General features: G+C 49.0%; 6 protein-coding genes across 6 annotated transcripts; 2 read left to right on the top strand and 4 right to left on the bottom strand.

Moving 5' to 3' along the window:
• Nucleotides 1-575: 575 nt before the first annotated feature.
• AGABI2DRAFT_188573 (hypothetical protein) lies at nt 576-3,985 on the bottom strand. Its single transcript, XM_006456677.1, has 5 exons — nt 3,273-3,985; nt 2,752-3,219; nt 1,783-2,643; nt 1,562-1,723; nt 576-1,515 (listed from the first exon to the last, which is right to left on the bottom strand). The coding sequence occupies exons 1-5, from the start codon at nt 3,966-3,968 to the stop codon at nt 967-969; spliced, it is 2,736 nt and encodes a 911-aa protein (XP_006456740.1). The 5' UTR covers nt 3,969-3,985; the 3' UTR covers nt 576-966.
• A 1,240-nt stretch (nt 3,986-5,225) lies between these two features.
• On the bottom strand, nt 5,226-6,205 carry AGABI2DRAFT_195746 (hypothetical protein). The gene is made up of 3 exons (XM_006456676.1): nt 6,123-6,205; nt 5,388-6,063; nt 5,226-5,291 (listed from the first exon to the last, which is right to left on the bottom strand). Exon 2 carries the CDS (start codon nt 5,889-5,891, stop codon nt 5,448-5,450), a length of 444 nt encoding a protein of 147 aa, XP_006456739.1. The 5' UTR covers nt 5,892-6,063; nt 6,123-6,205; the 3' UTR covers nt 5,226-5,291; nt 5,388-5,447.
• Nucleotides 6,206-6,888: 683 nt separating this feature from the next.
• AGABI2DRAFT_195745 (hypothetical protein) lies at nt 6,889-8,170 on the bottom strand. Its single transcript, XM_006456675.1, has 5 exons — nt 8,020-8,170; nt 7,879-7,973; nt 7,747-7,794; nt 7,452-7,698; nt 6,889-7,397 (listed from the first exon to the last, which is right to left on the bottom strand). Exons 1-5 carry the CDS (start codon nt 8,095-8,097, stop codon nt 7,149-7,151), a joined length of 717 nt encoding a protein of 238 aa, XP_006456738.1. The 5' UTR covers nt 8,098-8,170; the 3' UTR covers nt 6,889-7,148.
• Nucleotides 8,171-8,644: 474 nt separating this feature from the next.
• Nucleotides 8,645-10,949, bottom strand: AGABI2DRAFT_188569 (hypothetical protein). Its single transcript, XM_006456674.1, has 12 exons — nt 10,722-10,949; nt 10,554-10,665; nt 10,462-10,500; nt 10,293-10,406; nt 10,160-10,247; nt 10,042-10,109; nt 9,839-9,986; nt 9,736-9,788; nt 9,624-9,679; nt 9,443-9,565; nt 9,039-9,384; nt 8,645-8,987 (listed from the first exon to the last, which is right to left on the bottom strand). Exons 1-10 carry the CDS (start codon nt 10,941-10,943, stop codon nt 9,485-9,487), a joined length of 981 nt encoding a protein of 326 aa, XP_006456737.1. The 5' UTR covers nt 10,944-10,949; the 3' UTR covers nt 8,645-8,987; nt 9,039-9,384; nt 9,443-9,484.
• A 3,457-nt stretch (nt 10,950-14,406) lies between these two features.
• Nucleotides 14,407-15,266, top strand: AGABI2DRAFT_195744 (hypothetical protein). Its single transcript, XM_006456673.1, has 2 exons — nt 14,407-14,623; nt 14,681-15,266. The coding sequence occupies exons 1-2, from the start codon at nt 14,447-14,449 to the stop codon at nt 15,116-15,118; spliced, it is 615 nt and encodes a 204-aa protein (XP_006456736.1). The 5' UTR covers nt 14,407-14,446; the 3' UTR covers nt 15,119-15,266.
• Nucleotides 15,267-15,449: 183 nt separating this feature from the next.
• On the top strand, nt 15,450-18,455 carry AGABI2DRAFT_122626 (hypothetical protein; the record flags this gene model as incomplete). Its single annotated transcript, XM_006456672.1, has 8 exons — nt 15,450-15,474; nt 15,539-15,861; nt 15,918-16,078; nt 16,140-16,151; nt 16,203-16,330; nt 16,390-16,733; nt 16,792-16,848; nt 16,932-18,455. The coding sequence occupies 8 exons, from the start codon at nt 15,450-15,452 to the stop codon at nt 18,453-18,455; spliced, it is 2,574 nt and encodes an 857-aa protein (XP_006456735.1).
• Between the last annotated feature and the right edge of the window lie 108 nt (nt 18,456-18,563).

Here is an 18,563-nt window from a genome sequence, read left to right as displayed (position 1 = left end):
GCTTTCAACTGTGCACGGACCAGTTCAGCTGACATTGCTCCTCCCCCGTTCAATTTGTATTCGACCTATGTGTTCTCTTTTATCACCCTGCACAACAGATAGAAACTGCGCTCCGTTACTAGCAGGTCAATTATTTTATAAACATGCACATTTCACAAACTTCGCATTATACCACTTGTGTCACAGTCTCAATAGATGCATTCAACCTACTGCTTTATGCGCAATCATCCTCTTTTTTCAAGGTATCAAGAGTTGGTTCGTAAAGAGGCGTACGAATGGCATTTAAAAACGAGGCCGTATCATATTATACATAGAAGCGGATATGGAATGGCATGTGTAGAAGACAAACAGCAAGCGGGGGACTAATGAAATTCCACTATAAAAAAAATTGTTTAGATATCAACAGTTAGAGTGAGGAACGCGAAATGGAAAGAAAAGGGTTCAGAAATGCTGCGATGGGAAGAGTTGCAAAATTGATGAGGCAAAATAATGAGATGTAAGGCATTGATTGTGAATATTACGGAAAGCATAAGGGCAAAGAAAGAGCCGCAGAGTAGATATACAAAAAAACAAACATGATAGACGAAAGAGAACAGGAACCATGAGTAAGTGGGAGCGGAGCGGGGAGAAATGAGTAGAAATGAGTAAGAATGTGATGAAGACACTATCGACGGTCTGTACAAGCAAAAAAACGAAGATGATATCAAACAAGACAGTGTTGAGGTTGGTGAAGGAACTGAAGATAGACGAGCAGCGAAAACTGAAGACTGGTACATAGATATATTTATTGCGAGAAATTGTGGATGGGAATGCTTGTCGATGTGCAGATTATGCAGGCCATTGCGATTTGTAATTGCGTGGTTGGTGCGACGATAGAAAAGACGATGAAGACAGGGCCTGCGCCTTGCCTGGCTTTAATAGCCTCTACAGACAGGGTTTGCAAGCGAACTGGGATAAAAAATAAGTTTACTGCTGAGGATGCAATGCTTCTTCAGAGGCTGCGCTCTGATCGGGTATAGACGTATCATGCTGATCCTTCGATGCAAAAGGCGAAAACGGTGTCGGAGAAATCGAAGGAGCACCGACACCATTTGCTGCGGCCAAGCTGTAACTGAACGCATTGAGGCTGCCGTTCGGTGGACGCATAAAGCTGGCTGCGGCTGAAGCAGTTGGACTGGATGGTCCAAAGAAGCCAGCACCGCCGGGTTGAGAGGGGAGGAAACGAGGAGGGGGCGACGCATGGAAACTGTTATAAGCACTTCCAGCTTGTTCATCCCGACGTAGGATAGTGCGGTGCTGCGGAGGCGAATCAACCTCACTGTTGAGGACAGCTTGCATATTATGTAGCTGCTGTTGCTGTAGCGCAGGGCCGCTGCTATTCGCGCTGGTCGGTGTACGCACTCCAAGAGGATTTTTGCTGTAAGAAAGGCGAATACCACCCCCCTTAACCAAGCCCTTGAGATTGTTTCCATGGAGATCAGACATGGCACGAGCGGCGAAACCAACATCCTCAAACTATATTCCGTTAGCCAAAGTCGTCGGTGTAGACTGCTCAACATACCTCGACAAAACACATTGGACCGTTGTGCTTCTGACGGAAACATAGCCGACGGTAGCCCGGCTGGTTACGGAAGAGCTCCCGGAGGGACTCTTCAAGATGATCTTGGGGCATGCCGATTGGCGGTGGAGATGTTGGCAAATTACCAACATACAACGTGTTAATCTATACCCGGAATAATCAGATCTCCGCCGGAAAGCCAATCAATACAAACCAGAACGTACCGGTGGATTTTGATCTACTGCGTTTCTTGTACTGCCAGAGCTGGCTCCAGACGCAGGAGAGGGTAATTGAGGAGAGATGTTACCATTGGCGGTGTTCAGAGCAAGGCTATCAACCTTACGGCTGAGGTCAGATTGAGTACTCTCTGGACTTCGAATGCCATTTCCACCCATAGACCCGGTATCATCAGATGCCGAAGAGACAAAATGTAACGAGGATTGATTGTCGTCATTTCTGGGTGTCTGAAGATTCGCAGACAAGGAATCTTGCATATCGGATGGCGAAGCAGAAAAGGCTGGGATGGGGGACGATGAACGTTGCGAGCGCGACGACGGTCGGGCTGGAATTGCCCTATTGACTCTGTCCCATGGGCCAACGACTTCGTTACCTGATTGTAAAAGATGACCTTGCTGGCCATAACTTGACGAGGGACTAGAAATTAAGCTCGTCGAAGGACCACTATCCGATTCGGGAGGATAGAGAGAGTTGCCACCGTTCAAACCATTCATCGTGGAGGATTGGCGGGAAAGACCGGGAGGCGCCGCCACCGATACAGAGTGAAACGCATCGTAAGCAGCGACATTGCTAACTCGAAGTCGTTCTTTACGCTTTTCCTCTTCAGCAGCTCTTTCACGGGGTCCACGAGTCATTCCAAAACCCATAGCGTTCAGAACATCTTCACGACGCCGTTCGTCCTCGTCTCGCTCGCGCAGTGGTGGGCTTGCAATATGTCCAAGACCTACGTTGCCAAGGGTTGGACCCTCTGGTTGAGCCGAATCCTTCCACTGTCCCAGCCTGCCAACGGTAGCTAAAGGTTCCCTCTCGCGTGAGAAGATAGATTCATTTGGTGGAATACCAAAATTCTCAGCCGAAAGTGGGGGAGGATACGTGTTGAGGACGCCATAGTTCAAACCCACGTTCGAGGAGCCAGAGATATTGGCACCGTGATTGAGCGGAGGGGCACTGTTGACGGGAATATTGTTGCCATTGGAAGGCACAGCGTTGTTAGGGAGTGGTCCGACGCCTCGTTTCGTATGCAGATTCTTCTTCGCCATTTCGGCTTTCAGGATTGCTCCCTTCTCAATGTCTATCCTGCGTCCCTGGAGAACATCGCGGGCTTCAATAGCAGCGTCGCGAGACTTAAACTTTGCAAAGCCAATGATTTGCTTCCTTGGGGGAGCGACGCCGGGCATGAAATGACTACTTCCATCCTCCCCAGGCACTGAAGCGGGCCAAGACGACATTCCTTCTCGGCTATCCACTATAACGCCACCCGAGTTCAAGGTCATGATGTTGTAGGGGTCACTATGGCCGTTATAGTTTTGGAAGTTACGGCCAGCTCCCATACCATTGTAAGCAGTATACTCCTTGTTAGGGATCTTGAGTGTAGCAGCTTCAAAATCGGAAGAAAAGGTGAACATATTCTGAAACTCTCGCTCCTAAAGTAGTAGATCAGCACCGTGATCCATCAATAGTGATATAATTAACTGACCTGCATGTCCTCGGGGAAGCCCACCACGAAGATCGTCGAGATCTCTTCCTGGCTGCTGCTGCTGTCTTTGTTAGATCCGTAGCTGCTAGGATTCGTGTTGCTGGTAGTAGGATTGGATGTTGGTTGAGAGATATTGGTGGGGACATGGGGACCATACGGAGTTTGAGAATGCATGGTATTGATGTAGGGAGCGCCAGGCGAGAAAGTTGGGTGAGAGAAGCTTGGTTTACTGGGAGCTTGATGAGATGGCATCATCCCAACCGAATTGTTAAAGGGGTGGTCTGAGAAGTTTCTATGCCCTCCGCCCAAGCCTTGCGTTCGACCAACATCATAAGCATTTCCGGGACCATGAGGTTGCATGTGGGTCGATGTTGGGGACATTAACCCGCTCGAATAAATATCATTATGATTTGAGGGAAAGTAACTGCCAGGTTCCCGGAACGATGGAGTAGTGGAGTTGAAGAGCGTCTGCGATTGACGTGGACGATTGGTATTAGGAAAATTATTGAACTGTTCCCTCGAATAATTAGGGTTGTGGATGCCATTAAGCTTTCCTGTCGTGACATGGGGATGCTTCTGCGAGTCATATTCACCGGAAATTTCAGAGGGCAGATGCAAATTGGTATTGGTACTGTTATTGAACATGCCTGGCATGGGGGCGACGTGCATGTGGTAGGGATTATCCTGAGACGGCATATGATGAAGCAGAGATGGATTGGACTTGTCTGACGGTGATTCTGGTCGAGCAAGGTGGGAGGTAGAAGACTGCTGCGTTAGATGGAAGGGAACTGATGGGGAGCCAGATGAAGAGTTGGAAGATGATCCGTAGGACGCGGCGAGGGGGCGGTCTGAGTCAGACGAATGTGGAACGTCAAAGTCAGTCTGAGCGTTGAGGGAATCTAGTAGCGACTTGTTGATCAAGCCCTCGCCAAGCTCGAGCGAGGATATATGAGCGTTCGTGGAGGAAGCCAGTGTGGACGAGTTGTGGGGGTAAAGTTGGTCAAAAGTTGCTCTGGAATCAGAGGGGGACGAAGAACATTAACCGAGGCGGGAAACGAACGGCCGAGGGAAGCGGAGTAGAATGGGGGGGACAATGTGCTTCAGGGCAAAGGGTGATGCGGGGGCGGGGGGTATGCGAGAGATGACGATAGCAGACGCGCGTAAAAAGCGGGATTAGGGGTGGGAAAGATTCAGGGTAGCTGGACAGCGTGTAGGACGATGAGCAAGCGGTGTCGGGCGACGACGAGCGGGGAGAGTCGGCGAGTCGGGGGATGCACGATCGAGAGGGTATGTGATGAAGGAAGTACGGACGGTCCCGAGTTTGGAGTGTCACATCTAAATCTCATCACATTCCACCAAACCAGCCCCATTCGCCCCTCCCACGCACAGACCATTCAACAACAAACCCCACCATACTCACGTGCTCGGCTTCTCGGCACTCTCCTGATTGGCTCAGCCCGCATACCCCGCGAAAAAGCGAGTCGACACTCACAGCGTCCATGCCCTCGACACAGTCAACGCCGACTTACCGTCCAGAACGTGCTCCCTGCATTCCAGAAGCCATCGAGAGGCGTTCATCACAGGGCCCGCGCTCCTCACTCCGACGACGACATGAGCCACTGAATCCAGCGGGATCACCCGAGTGCAGGCGCTAGCCATGTAGCAGGGAAATGTGCAGCGTGGTGGTCACAGTAAAAGCCAGAAAGAGCACAAGGCATGAGGAAAGAACAAGAGCGTGACATCGAGTCCACAGGCCCGAGTGCTCGGGCAAATATTGAGATAATCCATCAACCTCTCGTGACGGGAAATTCAGCTGAGCACCTTAGCGTAAGTTCGCGGTCACCGTAACGCCTTACTTATTTCTCCATTTTAATCGTCAATTTTTCTAACCCGATTACTCTGTGTATATACGCTACTAATTTGACGTCAAATTATTCCAACACAACCAAGTAGTAATTAAACAACAACTTGACAAGATTAGATGATCCCAAAATACAGTGTTGTTGAGGACATTGTTCACTTGATTCAGTTCAGTATAACCGATCAGAATTACCACATTGTCAATAAAATTCGATCAACCTCAAAACGAATAATCGGAACGCATAGTCGACTCACCAGCACTATTAGCAACAGCGTTGGTCAAACCCCAAGTGTGCCTTTTCAACACCCTCAACTTCAATCAAAAACTCGCCTCTCCAATCCCAACCAACCTTTCAAATCCCAGCTCTCGATAGACCACACCTCAACCCCTATCATAAACCCAAACATCAGCCACAATGCAATTGCCCACACCAACGCGTGAATGAACCGCAACCTTGCACGCGCATCGGCTGAACCCCTCGACTCATAATATGCATACGGCAGAAGCGGTTGATTCGTTGCCAGAGGCGTTGGTCCATATCCCGTAGGTAGATGAGGAGGCATGGCCATAGGAACTCCCGTCGGTATTTGACTTGGTATCTGTGGCGGCTGCATAAACTGCGTTGTAACGTTCAAAGCCGGCGCAGGTGATGACGGTCCTGGTTCCGTTGCGAATTCCCTGTATGGAGGTGGTGGGACTCCAGGGTGTTTACTCTTAGTCGAAGGAGATGACGATGTATCCTGATCACTTCGCAACATCCCTTCCGTACAACTCCTTCAAGGAAAGGACGACCGAGGCGGGAGTATTAACGAATCGACGACAACAAAAGAAAAAGACTCAAAGAGCCTCCTGAGAGCGAGATAAGGTAAACCTCGTACGATCACCACGTGTGGTGGATGTACAAACCCAGTGTTACGTGAAATAGGTTCCCTATGAAAATATGCCTCTTTTCAGTCGTCGAATAGAATGAATTGGAGGGATACACAAACCGGCTCGAGCAGGTTACGCACGAATAGCACTGCTGGCCTCTTCTATTGCCGTTACCGAGATCTCCTCCCGGTTGCCAGAGTCGATGCCGTGAGATAATTAAACGTTCCAAGCTTCCATGGGCTGGTGCCGCTCTACACGTGCACGGCCCATTCCCATGTCAGCCTTCCTCTCGTAGCGTGTTAGGATGCACTCAATTATGAAAGTTGCCTTGTACATGGATGTTTATTTGAAAACAAGTAGAATATAGATGAAGCTATGACCGTACTTGTGATTAATAGCAGGAATGTGTCTCGAAAATTACATAACCAATTTCATTAACCCATCCGCCGTGATAAAGAGATTCCTTACGTCTCTTGTTGGACAAGTATCTCAGATCTCTACAGTACATGGTGAACTTGTGGTGAATACTTTTGACAATCCTCTGGTACACTGCCGACATTTATTACTCATAACCTTGCTCTTCTACCTTCCATTTCCAAGTAAACATATATAGTGTTGGTCTTATCGCAACCGAATCCCCAGAAAAATACCCCTAGATCTCCAGAGTCCAGACAAAATTTTATCAGTTATTTGGCCTATCTCTGGGGAACAGTATAAGATTCTGCGACGTAGACTTCTAATAAAAGAACAATCTTCCCGCATACCAGCAATCTCGGACGTCGCCAAAAATACATATTTATACAGCACTCATGCAATCCTCGCACGGACGACTTAAAAGTCTATACTTAGTAGAGAGGACCCGCCCGATCTTGAACAGAATTTACGAGGAAATCAATGATCATCCGATTCATATTGATGCGAGATAAGAAAAACCGTGAATCGACAGAGATCGACAGTAGCAATTCAGGAGCCAAAGAAATTTCGAATTTCATTATGATATAGAAGGATATAGAACAGCAAACAGCTGTTTGAAGCAGTTGCAATGAGGAACCGGGGTGAGATTAGCTACGATACCATCAAAGAAGCCCTGAGAAATTTATTTCTAGCGCAGTAGCACAGAAAACCAAGAGATGATTGATAGCACTTCAAGCGTTATCGGGGATCCATTTCTTAATAAATTGTTTCAAGTCGTCCAACTCTTTGAGATTCGTTTCATGTCCCATACGTTCATATCGCTGCACTGCTAACCCTGGAACTCCTGGTTCCTGGGCGCGAGGAATCCCAGATGATTCGAGGACTTCCAAAGACTGCTTGGTCAAGTCTGCTCCGATCAGACTATCGTCACTTCCATAGCCCCAAAATATGGCCGTCGAGGAAGCATGTGGTGCTACCATCTGCAGGTGGGTTGAGATAAATACCGCGTAGACAATCAAGCGACGGTGACATACAGTCTTGAATTTTTTTCGGAGAGGCAGCCAACTGCTAAGTATAGCAAGGGCGGCAAACTTGCGTTCACCTGTCAGTCCCACCAGAAGAGACATAGTACCTCCTTGGCTGAAGCCGCCGAGGAAAATACGCTCGGATGGAGTGCCAGAGTTGACTTCATCCGTAACGACTTGTTCTATAAGTTTTTTGGATTCTATCATGCCCTTTTCGTCTTCCGTTGTTTGGAAGCCGAAGGAGTATATATCGAACCTATATGTGTCGTCATGTAACTGATGGTGCATCAATCAGTGATCATACCATGATGGCATCTCCATGCCCAGATTAGCTGTGACGGGTCGAGTGGGACTAGAAAAATCGATGCCGGTGAAGGGAGGGTTCACAGCATGTGGTGTCAGTAGATTATGATATATAGATGACGGTACTGCTTACGAATGAGGCAAGATCCATTTGACGTGGGCTAGAGCGGGGTCCTTTCGAATCATGTCTGCAACCGGTTGCCAACCATGGCCTGTATCACCAAGCCCCTAGGGGACATGTTAGGACGAGAAGATGGAAAAGGAAGAGATTTACGTGGATAAAGATGACGGTTGCGGAGTGCTTGGAGAGTGCAGGAATTGTGAGGAAGCGAAGGGCTGGGATGGCAGACATGGTGGGGGAAGCGACGGGAGAAAGAGCGAGGACAGAAGGTTAAGAGGAAGGGCAGGGATCTAGGGGAGGCAAAGAAGAGAAGGCATGAGCACAGAAAGGCGAGGTCGAGAAAACACCGCTCTCGGGGCTCGGCAAATGCCGTACCGGGCCCTGACCGGTTCACAGATGAGGAATGTTTTGATCGCTTGTCGCCGGTCACTGGTCACTCGATCATGGATCCTCCCCTTTCAAAATCTGCTCAGAAAAAGGCCGCCCGCGCTTTGAGATTTGCCGAGCTCAAGGTCCAGCGTCGCGCAAAAGAAAAGGAGGCAAAGAAGGAGAAAAAACGTATCAGGGCCGAAAAACGTGCTGCAGGCGAACTCGATGAGGACGATGCCCAAAGAGACCAGCGGAAAAAAAGGCCAAAGGTTATCTTCAGCGGAAAAGTCGTCGTTGATTTAGGTTTCGATCACCTTATGAGCGACAAGGTACCCGCTTTCCATTTGTTCAATAGCTTAGGATAAAATTCGCTTGTTCAGGAAGTGAAATCCCTCTCCTCTCAATTGGCTTATACGTACAGCGCAAACAGGGTGGCTTCGTACCCATTCACCCTTCTGTTTACCTCTCTCGGTGGTCGTGTTCTTGAACGTCTTGAGAGCTTAAATGACGCTGGATATAAACGCTGGACGGAAACCCAATGGTGGACCGAGGGTTACGAACGTCTCTGGACATCCAATTTCACCGCTATCGCCAATACACCCCAGACTGAGGGAGAAAACTCTCATGTTCCCATTACCTGCGCCAAAGAAAGTGTTGTCTATCTCACTGCTGATGCTGAAGAAACCTTGTCGGAGCTCAAGCCTGAGGAAACCTACATTATTGGCGGCATAGTTGATCGTAATAGACACAAGGTAAACAGTCTGTACAGTCTTCACACTTAATGCTTACCTCTGCCTTTGCAGAATCTATGTCAGCAAAAAGCCAAGGAGACCGGTATTCGGACGGCTCGGTTACCTATTGGAGAGTATCTTGCTAATCTCCCAACTCGGAAAGTCCTCACTGTAAACCAAGTCTTTGAGATCCTCGTGAAATGGGCAGAGACGAAGAATTGGGAATCGGCCTTGAATGATGTGATGCCTAAACGTAAATTTAATGCAGAGGGAAAGCACGGCAAGTCAAAATTCGGGGAAGAGCCTGCAGAAGAAGAATCCGACAGTCTTGCCACACCAGACGGGGAGAACGAGCTGAAGAGCGCCAATGAGAACGTTGCGGCCGTATAGTTGATGATACCTTTACGTACACTTGCGGGTACGAGTTCCCAGTTCTGGCTTCATGGACAACAGCTTTACAGACTTATTTGGACTAGCATATGAACTCTCTCAACGTGATTGGAAACTGTACTGGTACATTATAAGACAGTTTTCAAGTTGACTTTTCCCGTTCCACGATCCAGGGGCTTAGGTTGTGAGGGTGCCGGCTTCCACCCGATCTGTGGAAAAATACGGATATCAGAAAAACGATGACAAGACAAAATCATATAAGTGTACCATATAGATAATTTGAAATGTGGCAGGAATCGCCCCTTCTTCGTTGCCATGTAACTCTAGATGATATATTAGCCACAACCGATAGCCATGCGGTGGATCCGTGGAGATATACCTTTGTAGATCGCGGAGGCTGCCGCGATAGTGTCTCGATGAAGGTAAGGACGTCTAGAAGCTTATATCAGGGTGGCAATCTAATGGGATGTAAATCTGCAAACCGTCCAATGACAGCGTTTCCTTCGCCCATGTTCCTGAGATCTTCTACTAGTTCCCACATGCTAGGATAGCCAACCTTTACGTCGTCAGTGTCGACTGTAAGTAGATTGAAACCGGCTCGGCCAAGCAAGTTAGAGATATCGCCAGTTTCTTTGTATACGCGTGAGCTACTGTACACACGATACGGAGAAGAAAAAGAACATACCAGTCATTGGAGACACATGTGGTGAGATACCTCCCTCTCGTTCGATTTCAGCCAGTTGGAGTGCGGTCCTTGAATACGTGAGTATTGCGATGTTAGTAGGGGACATGACATCATTTACCTGAGCTCAAATAGCGTATCTCCCCCGAACATGGCGCCGAGAAATAGACCATCTGGTTGTAGCGCTTCCTTGATCTGCACGAGAGCACCTATTGGGTTTGGTATTGGGTTGGTCGAAGCGGAAATAATCGCACCTGGTAGGTCATTCATCCAGTGTAGACTAAGACAAGAGACCACCGCTTCTTGCGAATTTGGAGAGACGACTGAAAGGAGATTCTCTTCGTCTGCTTCTATTCGCTCAACCTCCACTGTAGTATGCCAGATGTAAGTACCGTGCCACAACTTGTTAAGCTTACAACAGACCATCAAATTCTTCTTCCAGATCACGATTGAGACTTGCAGCTGATGGGAGGAATGAGTAGAGGTTCGACAAATGGGGAGTCAGTGTGACACACCACTGCTGTCAATCATAATAGACTTTTTTACTTTGTCGACCTCAAGCAGCTTGGTAAAATGACCTGGACCTGAACCGAGATCGACGATGGAATTGAAGTTGCGTTTGATATCCTACATAACCGGATACGTTCGCTGAGCATACCTAGACCGCAGAGAGAAGGGTGTACCAGGAACCTTTCCATCATACGGTCTGCAACTTCGTCACGAACATAGTCCAGCATACGACTATCCTTCCTGAGAGCCGCTCTATTTTTTTGCATGCATTTTACATTTCTGTCAAAAACCTGGTAGGGTCCAACGGTATTGAAGTTCGGCGGAGACGAGCCAGTCGAGTGGGACGCAAAGCGACGCGTCGGGAGCTGTGCGCGTGCTAATCGAGAAAGAGCCATGGTTAAAGCTTTCCCACGGGATGTCACGCGTTTTGCGTCACGTCTTGTGCAAGGATGGCCCGACTCACGCTCGGCACTCAGCTACACCCAAACAACGACTGGTTTGCCTTTCGCGTGTCTTTCAGGACACGGGCACGATGAACAATCAGCCACCACGCCCCCTCATCGCACCCTCCGAGTATGACCGGAATCGAGCTGTGATTGCAAACTACAGGCAATACCTTGATATGTACGAGAAAGTGAATGAACAAGGGCTCAAAAATCACGAAGAAGTAGAACGGATAGAGATGTTATTGCAGCAGAGGATACAAGCTGGCGAGGAGGCAAAGTGCGTAATAGGCTTCATTCGTCACTTTAGTTTGTCTTTACCGATTTTTAGGCGACAACTGGAACTCCTCAAGCAGGCTGGAGGGTGAGTGTTATTACGCATTTTTTCGACTGAATCGTACTCAACGTCATTTCAGACGACTGAGACTCACAGATGGTCAGCCCATAGTCCCTGATCTTACCGCAATGGCTCCTCCACTTCCACCGGCCGCGGTTACCACTCCCCAAGCTTCTTCAAGCTCAGCATACATTGAGGAGGTGCATCACGAGCAAATGGTACTTGTTTACCATTTTTTATGCGTTCTAGTGCTCATTTGATTCAGCAACCATCGACCTCGTCCTACAGACCGCATGCAACATACCCAATGAATTCTTCAAATACCCTCCCGCCTTCATACATTCGACAACCCCATTCCGTCCTCCCACAAAACGCTCAGCACCATAATCAGCAGGGACAGCGGAATACACCAATCTCACATCGGCAAGCACAACCAGTGATGCAAAGCACGCCCGGCCTCGAACAACAGTCTCAAATCCCACAGAACTTCCGTCACTATCCGCCTCGTGTTCAGCAGCAACAGTATCCCAGTCAACTCACGCAAAATTACGCAACAACGCAAGCGGAACATCACCATAATTTTCAAGGATATGGCGATCATTCAAGGCAGCCATCGTCTTCTCATCCAAATGCAATGGCAGCTCCGCTACATCAGTCATCTACCCAATATCCACAGCACCCACCACCACGCAGAGAATCAGCTTCTCATCAACAAGTTCAAGAGAGCCAAACCCTGGTACATGGTCAGGCTAAGGCAACACAAGTGGTTTCTGCCACTCAACTCGAAGGCTCATCTATCTCGAGACCTGAGTCGTCTTCTGGTCCTACGCCGACAGGGACGGCAAATTCCTGTATGAACATCCTTTTCTTTTCGGCTCTTACAAGAAATTCATGAATTCATAGTAGCAAAAGTCTCGCCAAATTCGGATGGTGCTCTCGGTGAATCTACACCACGCAAAACTCAAACGGTATGTAGCATGTAATTTAGTCTATTCCCGTACTAAAATTCTGAACCAGCCAGACGTCATTGTTATCCCCCCTTATAAACCTGTTGTCCCACCGTCTGAGGTGAGTATTAACGTCTACCATCAAATTGACCCGACTGACTCTATTCTCGTGAATCACAGCCTATAGGCGCACAAATGGCGGCTAACGCCACGAGAAACAGCACAACTGTTATACAACCACTGCCTTCCCATCCCGTGCCCCCGCACATCGGCCCTCGACCCCCGCCCTCATCCGCTGACGAGCAGCATCCCCCACCAACAAGTACACCACGTGCTCTAATACCAAACCAAACCCCAACACCCAATCGAACGCCCAAGCAAGCAGATACATCGCATCTTGCCCGCGATATTTTGAGAGCATTGAAGCGTCCGAGACCTGAGATTTCCTCATCTTCTGCAATGGAACCTGAACCAAAGCGACATGCGTCAAATTTGGCTATGAGACCTACCATCCCATCGACGCCAAAAAGCTCGTTGGATGTGCGGATGGTGCAACCAACTACTTCGACATCCAGTTCTGTTGCATCAACCCAAAACGGTTCGCTGAGTGTGCAGGTGGTACAACCAACTGCTTCGACAACCAGCGAGGCCGCATTGACACAAAACAGCATGTCAAGTGTGCAGACGGTACAGCCCATACAATCTACATCCAGTGCAGTTACACATCCCCCGCCTACTCCTTCCCCCGCCCCCGTGCCTGCATCCACATCCACGCGAATTACCTCTGATGCACCATCTCGAACCACAATACCACCTGTCTACCCGACACTCTCTGTTCCTGCGCGTACCTCCAACGCATCTTCGCAGCTTGGTAGTTCTCCTCTCAGTTTCATGATTCGCTCGCAGATCAATCAAGGGACTTCGTTTGGCCTACGGCCCAGCGGTTTATCACAACCTGTTGGTCAAACCCAGTCAGGTCAGGCCAACGTTCCCGCAAAGCCGACGCAAGTTCCCAGACAGAACGAATTGGACGCTACATCTGTTCAATCACCAAAGGTTCCTTCGGCTCGAGAACACCCTCCGGTGCCTCAATTAGGAGAAGCCGAAAGTCTCAAGCCTCCAGCTGTTAATCCGCAAAGACCATCTACGACTGTGGCCTCCACAGTTCAACCATCTACTCAAAAAGACCCGTTGTTCCTTCCTTCTCCAACCTCATCGCCTCCTCCAGGATCTGTCGCATTGGCAGTTGAGGGTTCAACCACTTCCTCACCTTCGGTTCGGAAGGAGAATAAAGGAAAAGCTGCCCAGGTTCCGACTCATGTTAAGCGCAGCCCAAAATTGTACTTTGCACATGTACTGGCTCCTCCCTTACCAGACTGGGCAAAGAAGTGGAAGGCGCAACAGAATCCCTCAAACGAGGTGGATGAGCTGAATGATTCGAAGGACGCAATCAGAGCACGGTCTCCCTCGCTGGGGGATTTTCGCGGTCCCTCTACGTCACAATCCCCTTCCACATCTTCGCCCGCTGTTGAAGATCTAAGAATCGCTGATGATGAGGAAAGTATTATGGAAGGTGTGCTTAGATAACTTGATCTTTTTGATGATATGTTTATAAGATATTGTTTCTCGCTTTTTAGAGCCAGGGGAAGAGGATCAGCCTTTCGGTAATTACGGTAGGTTTCTTGTTGAAATGAGTTACACATGATCCTCAAAGCTCCTTCTCGGTGCGCTTGTGTGATATTTGGCTGCAGACGAGGCCGAACGACAAGTGTTACACGAACACTGTTCTATTTTAAGAGAGGCTTATTGCCGATGGGACAAATGTGAGGTGGCGCTGAATACACCCGGAGCTATGCTTAGGCATGTGAAAACGGTACATGGACCAAGGAGAATAAATGCTGAGGTGCGTTTTTTCTTTTCTCTCAATTGACTAGTGATTAACTGGGTTATAGTCGCCGTGGATATGTCAGTGGGCTGGATGCGGTTATACAGTGATTGCGAAGGATGATTATAACCAACACATCGAAAAACATGCGGTGCTCCCACTTTGGTGCCCTTTCGAAGGTTTGTACCATTGTTTTGCCTGTCGCCTGTCCTCTGGTTGATCTCGCATTTATTCTCGATTAGACTGCTCTGAGAACTTTCGAACGCCGCGTCAATTAATCAAACATATGCGTAGCGACCATGATGATAGTGCGGTGATCCGACGCATGGGAACGCCATCGAATGTCTCCAGTCAGTTGACAACGTCAACGCCAAAAATCCCCAAGATTCTTCCAGCTTATATGGCAGAGTTTGTGCGGCCTGCATCAATTCCAAAACAGCGACATGAGACACTGATGATCACGGTTAGTCCCTTATTGGCACGGTCTAAGAAATGTATTGATATCCGGGTATAAATGCAGGTCCGTCGACGGATATCAGGCAACGTCCCTGCACATCTGCAACGATATAATGCCGCGAGACCCATGCCGATGACACCCTCGGGAAAAAATACGGAGTCACCTAATAATACGCCATATTCTTTTTTGGAACATCGTTCGACCCGTTATTCGAGCCATCTTTCATCACCAGCGAGGTCCAAGAATTTCCAACACCTGGACTCGTCTTACGTGACGAATTTAGCGAAAAGAGGATTGGTGTTATGGCCGGACAAGGACAGTAAGGAAGCACTTTCGGAGGCTATGATGAAGGAATTGGAACGGATACCAATGGAAGAAGAGGATGCAGTGGAGGAGGAGCTACTGAACGAAGAAGGCTCTGATGTGTTTGGACCGACAATAGCGATCAAAACGCCCAGCGTTGTCGGGGTATACCGTGGCGTAGGTAATGGTGCGGTTTGATGAGTATGCAAGGAGTAGCATGGGGCGAATCTAGCTAGACTAGAGTAGGGGATGTAGTAATATAGTATATCACGAGCGATGTCTCTATGTAGCATTGGCCGGATACCACTTTAATGTCACTGTTTTAGAACTACGAATAATTTCTAGATTGATTGAACAGATATCGGAGCTCGTAGTAAGTATGTAGGGAATTCCGATGCGATTGAAACAGAGATGACTGATGCGTGATGGCGACATCCCTGAGCGGTGAGAAATATATCCGCATACGGCAAACTGTATATCGCCTCCTCAGTCCAACCCTCTTGAATCCCCACACCTACCAGCCCCTACCATGCCCGGCATCGCGGAGAGTAACTGTTAGTCCAGCCGAATAACTCCTTTTTCGTGTGTCTGCTGACATGAAGTTTTATACAATTCTAGCCCCCTCGTATATCTCCTCACAGTCGGCGAACGTTATCCTTTCGGATGTCCGACCGTTTAAACTTCAAAGCGAGGCGCTGCACGCCATCAACGTATTTCTTGATGAATTCCTTTATAGTATCCTCGACAAATCCAGTTCTCTTTCAACGGACAAGCTGCGCGCGAGTTTGCTGAATTTGTTACCCACGAGTCTCGGAAAGGAGGCATTGTTGGAGGCAGAGGTGGAACTGAGGGCGTACTGGGATAGAACAACCGGAGAGGACGAGCCGGCGCCGGCTTGCGAAGACGACTCGACAACGTTCTACCTGGAGTGGGTGTTCGAGGTGAGTGTCGCTCATGGACGGGGCTTTAGTCTCTACGCTAAACTCGCGACTGTTAGCTCCTTCGCCTCAAGTGTGAGGCATACTCAACACTCAATGAATTCGATGAAGACCCCGACGTGGAAATTTGTATTCAGCAGCGATTCAAGCAGTACGTCGTGACCCCTCCTAACGCTGTTCTCCTGCCTGGCGCGGCTTTGTACCTGACTGCCATTTTGGAGTATGTTGTTTTTTTCATTCGGTTTGTCGATGTTTCTGACAGATAATCCTACCCCTGTCAGGGCCATGTGCGAGTATGTAGAGCGGACAGCTTGAAAACTTCGGATGCTGACGCCGGTTTCTAGGCACATTCTCACTAACGTAGGACGAGTGGCTGCTCGGGACAGCAGTCGGACAATCGCGACAGTGAACGATTTGTTCACAGCACTATGTGAAGATGATTCAATATATGGCCTTTTTAAATCTATGAGAGGTGCGTGTTTCATAATGGCATTCTTCTCAGCTTCTCACTGACCGCTTCTGGGCATGCAGTATATGAACGCATTGAGTTGCTATCAAAAATCCCATCCAAATCACGGCGAAGCAAGTCTTTTACGCATAGTGACGCAGGCAACACATTAAATTCCCGGACGAATTCTCCCCATCGGGACTCGTTACCAAAGAAGGAGTCTATGTCCATGCCTCGTCTGTCTTCTGAGGTCTCGCCTTCTGTTCCCCACATGGCTGTTGTCATGGCTGCCGGTTCCCGCACATCACTGGACAAGTCTCGCTCCACCAATTTCAAGAAGTCACTCGAATCGGAGAGTCTGGGTGGAGCAATTGGGCACAAGAAGTCTGAATCATTCTTCACCGATGAAGAAAGATCGTTGGCAGAGGTAGGCTACACGAGCACTGTTGAGAGGCGCAGCTTACTGATGGTGGCCCACATTGCAGGACAGCGTTTTGCAACAAGAATTTGACGACTTGATGCGATCGTCGGCGACGATGAAAGTGTCACTCACGCCTGACAGACTTAAAACGATGGAGGCAAGTGCTTTGAATCTTAGTCAGCAGCCAAATAACACTTTGAGTAGGTGCACAAACAAGACAAAGACAAGAAGTCAAGGCGTCCCGCTCCCATCTCCTTCAACAAATCCACCGATTCCATATCTTCCAAAACCCAGTCTCTCCGCGCCGTCAATTCCATCTTGGAAGAAGAGGAACTCGCCTTTCCCCAGCCCCCACTCAGCACTCTTCCCATGCAGCAGGAATTCGTAGTTCCGCCCACAAATCCTGGCGTTAACAATCGCACTCGTTCTCTCTCCACACCCGGTGTCAACAACCGCTCCAAACGCAAGCAGCCACCTCCAATTCCGTCTTCCTTTCCCCATACCATGGCACGTGACATCCGATCGGATGATCCTCCTGGATTCCCTCCCCGGACGCGCAAACGACAGACAAACCGTGAATCTATGGACTTGGATGATATCATGGCGGGCTCCGACAATGAAGAGATTCCTGCTGTTCCGCCTGTTCCGTCACCCCCTACAAGGTCACCAGTAGTGTCCAAATCAACGCGAGATTTGATGGATTTCCTTGCCCAAGGACCTCCCGACGACTTCACCAAGCCCGGTGGCGAGCTACGCGGTACACTCACTTTGGGACACAACGCTAACTCTCCTTCGTTCGATACCAAGCCAAAGGGGGCCAAGCTTCGAAGAATGATTTCTTTACTAAATATAGGCAATGCGGAGAAGTCCAGGGCTGGAACTCATGCTCCAAGGACACCCGCTACGATCGCAAAACCACGGCCCTTTCCCGTTGCCGTCACTCCGATTCCGCCCAGATTGGCCAATCAAACTTCATTGAGTGGTTTGTCGTCTCTCGCAAATCGCCCAATTCCTCCACGCCCTCCCCGTCAACCTGATCCACCTTCGGATCACGAAATTTCGCCCCCTCCCTCGCCTCGCCTCCCGCCCGAAACTATTCGCTCGTCGTCCTCAATTATCACTCACTCGAACAGACCACCGTCGCCGGCTCTAGTGCCACCCCGGCGTGCAAGCCGTGAAAAAGAGTCTTCTTTCAATGGGAGCGCTAACGGACACAAGCACGCGGCGGATTTGGTCTCATCCGATGCGGTAGCAATTGAGCTATCCTGCCAAGCCGCTGCCAATTTAACTTATTCGCATCAGGAACGAAAGGACAGAACGATACTAACTGTGGATTCCTCCGTACAATCCGGCCCCACCGTAGGTCTTTCTCCGAATGATGTGCGCCACCTTTATCGTTTGGTGTCTGGTGCCACCTCCGCAGATGAGTGTCGACTCATCTTGGATATGTTCATTGCGAAGCACGAGATTCCCATTGAACCGCCGAATACTTCTTCAAAGTCCAGTAATCCTGAGCCCTCTGAGGACGTTCCCCTAGAGCAGTCGCTCGTCGGATTTCTCTTAGGCGAAGAACCCTTAATAGACGATGGCGCACGTGTCAGTCTGGAATTGAATGGTACATCAGGATCTGTCGATCTTGACGACGCCGGGACTAGATCCCAGGCATCTATTACTCCTCTGCCATTATCTGATGATCCTGATGATCCCAAGTTGGCGCAATTGGAATGAAGCCATTGGGAATGTGGTATATGGATTTGCGTTCTTTTTGCATTCGGAATTGAAAAATGTTTCCTTGACTTGAGTTGCTTTTCTGTTGTTTGGCGGCTTTTCCAGTAT

Source organism: Agaricus bisporus (genome assembly GCF_000300575.1).
Source record: "Agaricus bisporus var. bisporus H97 unplaced genomic scaffold AGABI2scaffold_14, whole genome shotgun sequence".
NCBI lineage: Eukaryota > Fungi > Basidiomycota > Agaricomycetes > Agaricales > Agaricaceae > Agaricus > Agaricus bisporus.
Note: the sequence above shows the minus strand (reverse complement) of the source record. Positions and strands in the feature narration are given on the sequence as shown.